At 48.3% G+C, this 12,087-nt stretch overlaps 1 protein-coding gene across 1 annotated transcript in view; it reads left to right on the top strand.

Annotated features, from left to right (window-relative positions):
* Positions 1 to 12,087, top strand: part of lrrc17 (leucine rich repeat containing 17) — a 28,214-nt gene that overhangs the window by 3,156 nt on the left and 12,971 nt on the right. Inside the window, exon 2 of the mRNA XM_065021334.1 lies at positions 5,180 to 6,084. Coding sequence (XP_064877406.1) covers positions 5,319 to 6,084 — 766 coding nt within the window. The 5' untranslated portion in view covers positions 5,180 to 5,318. The remainder of the gene's footprint in view (positions 1 to 5,179; positions 6,085 to 12,087) is intronic.

Genomic DNA, 12,087 nt, shown 5'->3' with positions numbered 1-12,087 from the left:
CTAGATAATAACGCTGGGTTCAAGGCTTCAGGGTGCTTTCTGATACACCAGTTTTCTGAAACAGGAGCAACTGAGAGGAAGTGCGTGGTAAAGGATCATACTGAAGGTTTTTAAGGATTAGTGGTCAGTGCTGTATGTTTCTGTTGGAATGTTCTCTCTGGGGGTCGGAATGCCACCCTAAAGCCAAGAGGGGATACACCGCATGAAGCACTGCAACCCTAAAGCCAAGAGGGGATACACCGCATGAAGCACTGCAACCCTAAAGCCAAGAGGGGATACACCGCATGAAGCACTGCAACCCTAAAGCCAAGAGGGGATACACCGCATGAAGCACTGCAACCCTAAAGCCAAGAGGGGATACACCGCAGGTCAGGGGTGCACTGATACCAGTTTTCTAAACAGGAGGGGCACCGCATGAAGCACTGCAACCCTGAAGGCAAGAGGGGATACACCGCATGAAGCACTGGAACCCTAAAGCCAAGAGGGGATACACCGCATGAAGCACTGCAACCCTAAAGCCAAGAGGGGATACACCGCATGAACCGGATACACCGGATACACCGCATGAAGCACTGGAACCCTAAAGCCAAGAGGGGATACACCGCATGAAGCACTGCAACCCTAAAGCCAAGAGGGGATACACCGCATGAAGCACTGCAACCCTAAAGGCAAAAGGGGATACACCGCATGAAGCACTGCATCACTTCACCCTATTTTTTCAGTTATCTCTGGAAGAGCAAGAATAACATAGAGCTTTCAATGATCCCTGTGATAAATACAATTTGACATGTATTTATTTGATAAACTTTCCCCCTGCCTGCATGCTTGTGAGAGAGAGTTCCAGTGTTCTAATTAGTGCTCCATGCTGTTTAAGCGTTCTCTGAGGATTGTGCCGTGGGGAACAGATACAGACTCTGTCTGCCTCCCAAATGCCCATAGGGCTCTGGTCAGAAGTAGTGCACTGCGTGGGGAATAGGGTGCCATTTGGGACACACTGACTGAACACCTCAGGCAACCTGAAAGGAAACTCAGTCAGATCAGGTCACGGTCGGGAATGAGTTTGGTTTGGGTGGCAGCAGGGTCGACTGGGAAATGAAAATAAAATCTCCGGTACAGTACAGTCCTTGTGTTCTGCACCACTTCTTATGGCCGTTATTTTCTCTCTGTTTCCATCCCCAGTGCCCTATTCTGTGTTAGTAAAGCATTGAGATGCAGGCTGTGTAGGCAGCCACCCTGCACTGTAGCTTTAAGGCTGCCTGCTGCTATAATGAGGCTGTTCACTGATCCATCCAGGTGCTGCTAGGGGAACTACCTACAGTGGTTTAACATTATAATACTCCTTTGGGGTGGTTCACTTGCACAACATCCAAGAATTACAGTCTAGAATAGACCAACAACATGGAGTCTATGTTGAGACAACGTTGTGTGGTGGTTGTGTGTTTGCTGTTCTTTCACATCAACTTGAGTTCCTCAGTTCAAGCACTTTGGTTGGACAGCGAGGAACCAACAGCGTACAGTGTGCTTTCCTTTGCATTACTAGACAGCTCAACACACACAGCCCAGTCTGCCTCCTGTTGGTAAGTGCTGTGTGTGTTGTGTTGAAGGCTGTGTGACCCCAGCTGTCTCCGTTAACTCTATCAGCAGCATCATACTGGGTTCTCCAGCCCCTGCCGAGCCCCAGCTCTTTAGCTGTACAGTGCATTAGTCTCACTCCCCACGGCTCTCAGGTTGTGTCGGCCCGGGTCATTCGCCCATTTGAACTTTGACCAGCATGCCTGATGCCTGACTCCAGATAGAGGTGCATTACATCTGTTATTACCACAGGGAATTGGTCTGGGATGGAGGTTGGCCAGTGAATTACAGTGCAGGACACTACTCAGTACCACTGCTACGTGGTTTTACACAGATACTCCCTACACCCAACACATGGGTATGTAAATGCATTGATTATTTAGATTTTTTTCAGATTTCAAACTTTTACTGGTATTATAATTTTCCTGCAGAGCACATTCTAGTAGCATGAGATTATTGCGTTAAAATACAGCTGATCTTTGTAAACCCTGTGTGTGTTGTACTGTATGTGTGTCTATAGTTTTGTTTAATGTTGTGTTAGTGTATGTAAGTTGTTTTGTCTGAAACGTTGTTCCCTCTGCTGCTATTGGACCAGGTCTCTCTTGGAAAAGAGATGTTATTTCAATGGAGAAAAAACTGTATAAATAAAGTGAGTGAGTGAGTGAGTGAGGTGAGTGAGTGAGTGAGTGAGTGAGTGAGTGAGTGAGTGAGTGAGTGAGTGAGTGAGTGAGTGAGTGAGTGAGTGAGTGAGTGAGTGAGTGAGTGAGTGAGTGAGTGAGTGAGTGAGTGAGTGAGTGAGTGGCTATGCCAGCCTGGTCTGATATAGCTGAATGGGCCCGGAGCTAGATGGCCTGGGCGTTGGGCTGGGCCGAGTATGGGCCGAAGTTGTGCCGGAACTGGGCCAGAGCTGGGCAGACCAGAGGGGGGGGTTAGAGGCCCAAAGCCCCCATGTGCACTCCATATGGGAGAGTGTGTGTTTACACTGGCAGGGGCACGGCCGGCCGCTAACAGTGCTTACGTGGAGAGAGACTAACTTACAACAAACTGTCTGAATGGCCCTAGATGGCAGTCATCTATGTGTTATAATGGTTTATTTTCAGGGAGCAGATTAAATACCCACAGGTCTCTTGTTTTCATATGGTCCCTCAGGGAGGGGCTACAGTGGACGGATGGATTGAGATCTCACTAGTGTAGCTTTGCTGCGTGTTTGCTTGCTAGGTAGGATACTATAGGGCAAAGTGTTCTCAGACTGAAGAATTCTCTAACTCCATTGTGTCTATAAACTCATTGTTTACACTACCTCTTCTCCATCTCTCCCTGTGACTGGACTGTTCCACTGTGGAAGGCTGTGGGGGAGGAGGAGGGGGGGTGATACAGTTGGACTGGCTCACTGTAGCAGGAGATGGAGGGTGTTGTCTGGCAGACATTATGGCTGCTGCCTCACATCACACTTGGGACTAATGAGTCAATACTGAACAGGCCCATCGCTGGTGGGGGTGAAAACACACACACACACACACACACACACACACACACACACACACACACACACACACACACACACACACACACACACACACACACACACACACACACACACACACACACACACACACACACACACACACTCACACACACAGCAGGCAGAGCCAGACACACTGCTACATAACGTTGAGGTAGGTTTATCATCATTGCTAAACCATAAAAGTTTAATATTTCCTCTGGGGAAGTTTCTGCCTTATGTTTGCCCATACTGTAACCTGGGTTGGACCTTGTACATCTAGGTCAACATGAGGAATGACTACTAAATATATACATGATCATTAAGAGCATTCAAGGTGCATCATCAACACTAACCTGTAACACCAGTGATAATAATAAACTCTGGGTAATTCCATTCAGCTACACACAGCCTTCCCTCAGGTTAATTCCATTCAGCTACACACAGTCTTCCCTCAGGTTAATTCCATTCAGCTACACACAGCTTTCCCTCAGGTTAATTCCATTCAGCTACACACAGCCTTCCCTCAGGTTAATTCCATTCAGCTACACACAGCCTTCCCTCAGGTTAATTCCATTCAGCTACACACAGCCTTCCCTCAGGGTAATTCCATTCAGCTACACACAGCTTTCCCTCAGGGTAATTCCATTCAGCTACACACAGCTTTCCCTCAGGGTAATTCCATTCAGCTACACACAGCCTTCCCTCAGGTTAATTCCATTCAGCTACACACAGCCTTCCCTCAGGTTAATTCCATTCAGCTACACACAGCCTTCCCTCAGGGTAATTCCATTCAGCTACACACAGCTTTCCCTCTTTCCATTCCTCAGGGTAATTCCATTCAGCTACACACAGCCTACACACAGCCTTCCCTCAGGTTAATTTCAGGCTTTCCCTTAATTCCATTCAGCTACACACAGCCTTCCCTCAGGTTAATTCCATTCAGCTACACACAGCCTTCCCTCAGGGTAATTCCATTCAGCTACACACAGCCTTCCCTCAGGTTAATTCCATTCAGCTACACACAGCCTTCCCTCAGTGTAATTCCATTCAGCTACACACAACCTTCCCTCAGCGTAATTCCATTCAGCTACACACAGCCTTCCCTCAGTGTAATTCCATTCAGCTACACACAGCCTTCCCTTGGGGTAATTCCATTCAGCTACACACAGCCTTCCCTTGGGGTAAGGTAGTTAGGGAGGTCTTTACAGCCACCATGTTTATCAGAGTATGTTTACAGGAGTGGACGTACACAGACATGTAAACTTCCTCCTCTTTGATGAATGTTCGTGAGCCTAGTGTACAGATGAATTACTGACTGGAGAGAGCGAGAGCGAGAGCGAGAGCGAGAGCGAGAGAGAAGAGCAGACCGCCACCAGGTTTTGTGTTGGGAATAGAGGAACAGAGAGATAGGAGAAGAGAGGAGGGGAACAGAGAGAGGAGAAGGGAGGAGAGTAACAGAGAGATAGGAGAAGAGAGGAGAGGAACAGAGAGATAGGAGAAGAGAGGAGGGGAACAGAGAGAGGAGAAGGGAGGAGAGGAACAGAGAGATAGGAGAAGAGAGGAGGGGAACAGAGAGATAGGAGAAGAGAGGAGAGGAACAGAGAGATAGAAGAAGGGAGAAGAGAAACAGAGAGATAGGAGAAGGGAGAAGAGGAACAGAGAGATAGGAGAAGGGAGAAGAGAAACAGAGAGATAGGAGAAGGGAGGAGAGAAACAGAGAGATAGAAGAAGAGAGAAGAGAAACAGAGAGATAGAAGAGGGGAGGAGAGGAACAGAGAGAGAAGAAGGGAGAAGAGAAACAGAGAGATAGAAGAGGGGAGGAGAGGAACAGAGAGATAGAAGAAGGGAGAAGAGAAACAGAGAGATAGGAGAAGGGAGGAGAGGAACAGAGAGAGAAGACTGAGGAACAAAGGAAATGGGGCACTGTTCCATGACAGTGTTTTAACTCTCTGTTTGATAGACTATCATATAACATGCTTTATGTTTGTTTCTCTCCATCATTCTTCCTATCCCTCCCTTTCTTCCTTTCTATCCCTTCCTTTCCCTCTCCTCCCGAACAATGAACTCTCCACTTAACTCTCTCTCTCTCTCTCTCTCACACAGCTGTAACCAGCCTTCCCTGGCACCAGCAGAAACCCAAGGCCATCTCTGATTGCACAAGGCCATCCCTCTTCCCTCCCCTCCCTCTTGTTCCAGTCTTGCCGCTCCCTCATCTCCCAGTGGTGGCATTGGGGCTCCCAGGATGCGGCTGCTCAGCGCTCTGCTGCTCCTCCTGCTCCTCAGGTCCACTGAGCCCAGGAAGGGTGGACGGAACAGAGAAAGGGGCAGGGCCCGGGGTAAAGGCAGGGCCAATGCTGTCAAACGCCAAACCTCTGAATGCAAGGAATACATGGAGGCCGGAGAGAAATACCTGGACTGTCAGGACCGCCAGCTGACCGGGGTGCAACAGCACTGGCCTGAAGACATCCACCACCTCCTGCTGGCCCGCAACAAGATCCAGGTGCTCAGAGACAACACCTTCTCCCAGTTCAAGAACCTAAAGAGTCTGGATCTACAACAGAATGAGCTCTACATGGTGGAGGAGGAGGCGTTCGCAGGGCTGGGACAGCTCACTACTCTGCTTCTTCAGCACAACCAGATGAAGACAGCTTCTGAGGAGCACCTGCTGCCCTTGCCAAACCTCCGCTACCTGCGTCTCTATGACAACCCCTGGGACTGCCGGTGCTCGCTGGATAGTCTGGTCAGGACCCTGCAGGTGCCCAGCAACCGTAACCTTGGGAACTACGCCAAGTGTTCGGAGCCGGACGCGCTGAGAGGTCAGAAGCTGAAGAAGATGAGGCCAGAGCTGCTGTGTGCTGAGGATGGGGAGGGCCATCAGCCAGGGCAGAAACCTCAGGAAGGGCAGGGTAGTCTGCCCAAACCACCTCCCATCAAGAAGTACCCTGATGCCAACTCCTTGTGCCACACCTACATGTTCCCCAAACCCATGCTGGACTGCAAGAGCAAAGGTAAGCTATGAGCCAACCAAGCTTGTCTCCCTTTCATTTGTTTGTGTGACCTGTGTGAAGAATGTCCTCCTTGGAGGACAATGGCGTGTTGTATTCTGGTCTTTCAGAACACTGGAGTGAGTTATTGGGGTTCTCGGGGCCATGGGTTCCTCGACCCAGATGAATCTCTACTGAAACAGCTTTTTAGTCCAAGATTAGGACTAGTATGGGTCAGGGAAACCGGCCCACCGTGTATGAGTCACATGTCCATCTGAAATCTCTGGCCATTGTTCACTACACATGGTTGTTGTGAGGACTTTTGGAACAGTATGGAGGAGAGGCTGGCTGCTGGATACTCCAGAGCTGTGGTTGATAAGGTCTACTTTCTAAATGTGTTCTCGATAATTTCCCTGAATCAGAATGTGGTAGGAGACGACTGTAAACCAGAGAGGCCTTAGAGTGACGGCTTGCAGCGTGGAAACCGTGGAAACCATCATGTAACGTTAGACACAAAGGGACCAAGGGGAAATATGGAGTCTCATTTCTGTCTCCCGTCCAGACTCTCACATCTGGTGCCGTTTCTGTGCTATGTATAACTGCCACATTAAAACTGCTATCAGGACTATAACCTCTAGAGAGATTAGGTTTCAATATTGTTTTTCAAATAGTCGTTAAGCCCAGACCCATGGGACTGACTGCAAATCCTGCATGGAGTCCATGCTGTGTGGGGACTGCTTTTGTTTGAGCTCCAAAATACAACATGAATAGTCCCTTCATATTGATTTAGTATAGACGTGGCAGTATAGTCATGAATAGTCCCTTCATATTGATTTAGTATAGACGTGGCAGTATGGTCATGAATAGTCCCTTCATATTGATTTAGTATAGACGTGGCAGTATGGTCATGAATAGTCCCTTCTTATTGATTTAGTATAGACGTGGCAGTATAGTCATGAATAGTCCCTTCATATTGATTTAGTATAGACGTGGCAGTATAGTCATGAATAGTCCTTTCATATTGATTTAGTAAAGACGTGGCAGTATGGTCATGAATAGTCCCTTCATATTGATTTAGTATAGACGTGGCAGTATGGTCATGAATAGTCCCTTCATATTGATTTCGTATAGACATGGCAGTATGGTCATGAATGGTCCCTTCATACTGATTTAGTATAGAAGTGGCAGTATGGTCATGAATGGTCCCTTCATATTGATTTAGTATAGACGTGGCAGTATGGTCATGAATGGTCCCTTCATACTGATTTAGTATAGAAGTGGCAGCACTCTGATGTATTGTTCTACTGTATATTTATGTCACAGTGAACTGGCCCTTTGATCAAGATGATGAATGACAGTCATATAATGATGCACTGTCCCTATCCTGTCCCCAGAAAGCCATTTGTCAGAGTGCAGTTAAACGTGCAAGAAGCAGCAACACTGGTCTCTCTATTCTACTGTCGCCATATAAAAGATCCCCATGTTCAGCTGGAGGAAACTATTTCTCTTCCCCTCTGGAAAGGCTTTCAATCAGTCCTTTATCTGAACCTCACTAGATCATCTCACTGGTCATAGCCTCCCTCCCTCCCTCCCTCCCTCCCTCCCTCCCTCCCTCTCTCTCTCTCTCCATCTCTCTCCCTCTCTCTCTCTCTCTCTCTCAATCCCTCTCTCATCTGTGAATTCCGAGCCTTAATATACTGTAACTAATAACTGACCAGAGGTCATTACACTGGAAACAAAGTCTCATTTGTAAACACTGGAAATGTCCCTACAGTACACTACCAAACTGTGCGGGAGCAAGACAGAATGTATCTAACCACAAATAAATCATCTCTGTGGTACATACATGATATATGGGAGAATATGTCAGAGTGCGTGTACTTTTTAGATAAATATCGTCCAGGCAAGATGACGCCTGGTTTAGTCCTGATCTATCATTAGCAGAACAGTTGAGTCAGCATATGGAGAGTTGGCCTGCTTGTCATCTCTGTAAAGCCTAACCTCCTCTTCTAACATTATATCATGGTTTCTTGGAGTTCCTGTAACCGATGGCAGGGTGTTTTGTCAGCTGACACATTCTGGGGGAGTCATGATGTGTAGCAGAGAGGGACTCATATTATGCTGGTGGTCTCCTCTCCTCCACAGCATGATGGGTAATATTCTGCTGGTAGTCTCCTCTCCTCCACAGCATGATGGGTAATATTCTGCTGGTAGTCTCCTCTCCTCCACAGCATGATGGGTAATATTCTGCTGGTAGTCTCCTCTCCTCCACAGCATGATGGGTAATATTCTGCTGGTAGTCTCCTCTCCTCCACAGCATGATGGGTAATATTCTGCTGGTAGTCTCCTCTCCTCCACAGCATGATGGGTAATATTCTGCTGGTGGTCTCCTCTCCTCCACAGCATGATGGGTAATATTCTGCTGGTAGTCTCCTCTCCTCCACAGCATGATGGGTAATATTCTGCTGGTAGTCTCCTCTCCTCCACAGCATGATGGGTAATATTCTGCTGGTAGTCTCCTCTCCTCCACAGCATGATGGGTAATATTCTGCTGGTGGTCTCCTCTCCTCCACAGCATGATGGGTAATATTCTGCTGGTGGTCTCCTCTCCTCCACAGCATGATGGGTAATATTCTGCTGGTGGTCTCCTCTCCTCCACAGCATGATGGGTAATATTCTGCTGGTCCTCTCCTCCACAGCATGATGGGTAATATTCTGCTGGTAGTCTCCTCTCCTCCACAGCATGATGGGTAATATTCTGCTGGTGGTCTCCTCTCCTCCACAGCATGATGGGTAATATTCTGCTGGTGGTCTCCTCTCCTCCACAGCATGATGGGTAATATTCTGCTGGTAGTCTCCTCTCCTCCACAGCATGATGGGTAATATTCTGCTGGTAGTCTCCTCTCCTCCACAGCATGATGGGTAATATTCTGCTGGTAGTCTCCTCTCCTCCACAGCATGATGGGTAATATTCTGCTGGTAGTCTCCTCTCCTCCACAGCATGATGGGTAATATTCTGCTGGTAGTCTCCTCTCCTCCACAGCATGATGGGTAATATTCTGCTGGTAGTCTCCTCTCCTCCACAGTCTCCTCTCCTCCACAGCATGATGGGTAATATTCTGCTGGTAGTCTCCTCTCCTCCACAGCATGATGGGTAATATTCTGCTGGTAGTCTCCTCTCCTCCACAGCATGATGGGTAATATTCTGCTGGTAGTCTCCTCTCCTCCACAGCATGATGGGTAATATTCTGCTGGTAGTCTCCTCTCCTCCACAGCATGATGGGTAATATTCTGCTGGTAGTCTCCTCTCCTCCACAGCATGATGGGTAATATTCTGCTGGTGGTCTCCTCTCCTCCACAGCATGATGGGTAATATTCTGCTGGTAGTCTCCTCTCCTCCACAGCATGATGGGTAATATTCTGCTGGTAGTCTCCTCTCCTCCACAGCATGATGGGTAATATTCTGCTGGTAGTCTCTCTCCTCCACAGCATGATGGGTAATATTCTGCTGGTAGTCTCCTCTCCTCCACAGCATGATGGGTAATATTCTGCTGGTAGTCTCCTCTCCTCCACAGCATGATGGGTAATATTCTGCTGGTAGTCTCCTCTCCTCCACAGCATGATGGGTAATATTCTGCTGGTAGTCTCCTCTCCACAGCATGATGGGTAATACAGCATGATGGGTAATATTCTGCTGGTAGTCTCCTCTCCTCCACAGCATGATGGGTAATATTCTGCTGGTAGTCCTCCACAGCCTCTCCTCCACAGCATGATGGGTAATATTCTGCTGGTAGTCTCCTCTCCTCCACAGCATGATGGGTAATATTCTGCTGGTAGTCTCCTCTCCTCCACAGCATGATGGGTAATATTCTGCTGGTAGTCTCCTCTCCTCCACAGCATGATGGGTAATATTCTGCTGGTAGTCTCCTCTCCTCCACAGCATGATGGGTAATATTCTGCTGGTAGTCTCCTCTCCTCCACAGCATGATGGGTAATATTCTGCTGGTAGTCTCCTCTCCTCCACAGCATGATGGGTAATATTCTGCTGGTAGTCTCCTCTCCTCCACAGCATGATGGGTAATATTCTGCTGGTGGTCTCCTCTCCTCCACAGCATGATGGGTAATATTCTGCTGGTGTCTCCTCTCCTCCACAGCATGATGGGTAATATTCTGCTGGTAGTCTCCTCTCCTCCACAGCATGATGGGTAATATTCTGCTGGTGGTCTCCTCTCCTCCACAGCATGATGGGTAATATTCTGCTGGTAGTCTCCTCTCCTGGGTAATATTCTGCTGGTAGTCTCCTCTCCTCCACAGCATGATGGGTAATATTCTGCTGGTAGTCTCCTCTCCTCCACAGCATGATGGGTAATATTCTGCTGGTAGTCTCCTCTCCACAGCATGATGGGTAATATTCTGCTGGTGGTCTCTCTCCTCCACAGCATGATGGGTAATATTCTGCTGGTAGTCTCCTCTCCTCCACAGCATGATGGGTAATATTCTGCTGGTAGTCTCCTCTCCTCCACAGCATGATGGGTAATATTCTGCTGGTGGTCTCCTCTCCTCCACAGCATGATGGGTAATATTCTGCTGGTAGTCTCCTCTCCTCCACAGCATGATGGGTAATATTCTGCTGGTAGTCTCCTCTCCTCCACAGCATGATGGGTAATATTCTGCTGGTAGTCTCCTCTCCTCCACAGCATGATGGGTAATATAGTCTCCTCTCTCCACAGCATGATGGGTAATATTCTGCTGGTAGTCTCCTCCTCCACAGCATGATGGGTAATATTCTGCTGGTAGTCTCCTCTCCTCCACAGCATGATGGGTAATATTCTGCTGGTGGTCTCCTCTCCTCCACAGCATGATGGGTAATATTCTGCTGGTAGTCTCCACAGCATGATGGGTAATATTCTGCTCTCCTCCTCCACAGCATGATGGGTAATATTCTGCTGGTAGTCTCCTCTCCTCCACAGCATGATGGGTAATATTCTGCTGGTAGTCTCCTCTCCTCCACAGCATGATGGGTAATATTCTGCTGGTAGTCTCCTCTCCTCCACAGCATGATGGGTAATATTCTGCTGGTAGTCTCCTCTCCTCCACAGCATGATGGGTAATATTCTGCTGGTGGTCTCCTCTCCTCCACAGCATGATGGGTAATATTCTGCTGGTAGTCTCCTCTCCTCCACAGCATGATGGGTAATATTCTGCTGGTAGTCTCCTCTCCTCCACAGCATGATGGGTAATATTCTGCTGGTAGTCTCCTCTCCTCCACAGCATGATGGGTAATATTCTGCTGGTGGTCTCCTCTCCTCCACAGCATGATGGGTAATATTCTGCTGGTTCCTCCACAGCATGATGGGTGGTCTCCTCTCCTCCACAGCATGATGGGTAATATTCTGCTGGTGGTCTCCTCTCCTCCACAGCATGATGGGTAATATTCTGCTGGTGGTCTCCTCTCCTCCACAGCATGATGGGTAATATTCTGCTGGTGGTCTCCTCTCCTCCACAGCATGATGGGTAATATTCTGCTGGTAGTCTCCTCTCCTCCACAGCATGATGGGTAATATTCTGCTGGTAGTCTCCTCTCCTCCACAGCATGATGGGTAATATTCTGCTGGTGGTCTCCTCTCCTCCACAGCATGATGGGTAATATTCTGCTGGTGGTCTCCTCTCCTCCACAGCATGATGGGTAATATTCTGCTGGTGGTCTCCTCTCCTCCACAGCATGATGGGTAATATTCTGCTGGTAGTCTCCTCTCCTCCACAGCATGATGGGTAATATTCTGCTGGTGGTCTCCTCTCCTCCACAGCATGATGGGTAATATTCTGCTGGTAGTCTCTCTCCTCCACAGCATGATGGGTAATATTCTGCTGGTAGTCTCCTCTCCTCCACAGCATGATGGGTAATATTCTGCTGGTGTCTCCTCTCCTCCACAGCATGATGGGTAATATTCTGCTGGTGGTCTCCTCTCCTCCACAGCATGATGGGTAATATTCTGCTGGTGGTCTCCTCTCCTCCACAGCATGATG

This window comes from Oncorhynchus nerka, linkage group LG8, assembly GCF_034236695.1.
Source record: "Oncorhynchus nerka isolate Pitt River linkage group LG8, Oner_Uvic_2.0, whole genome shotgun sequence".
NCBI classification, from domain to species: domain Eukaryota; kingdom Metazoa; phylum Chordata; class Actinopteri; order Salmoniformes; family Salmonidae; genus Oncorhynchus; species Oncorhynchus nerka.
Note: the sequence above shows the minus strand (reverse complement) of the source record. Positions and strands in the feature narration are given on the sequence as shown.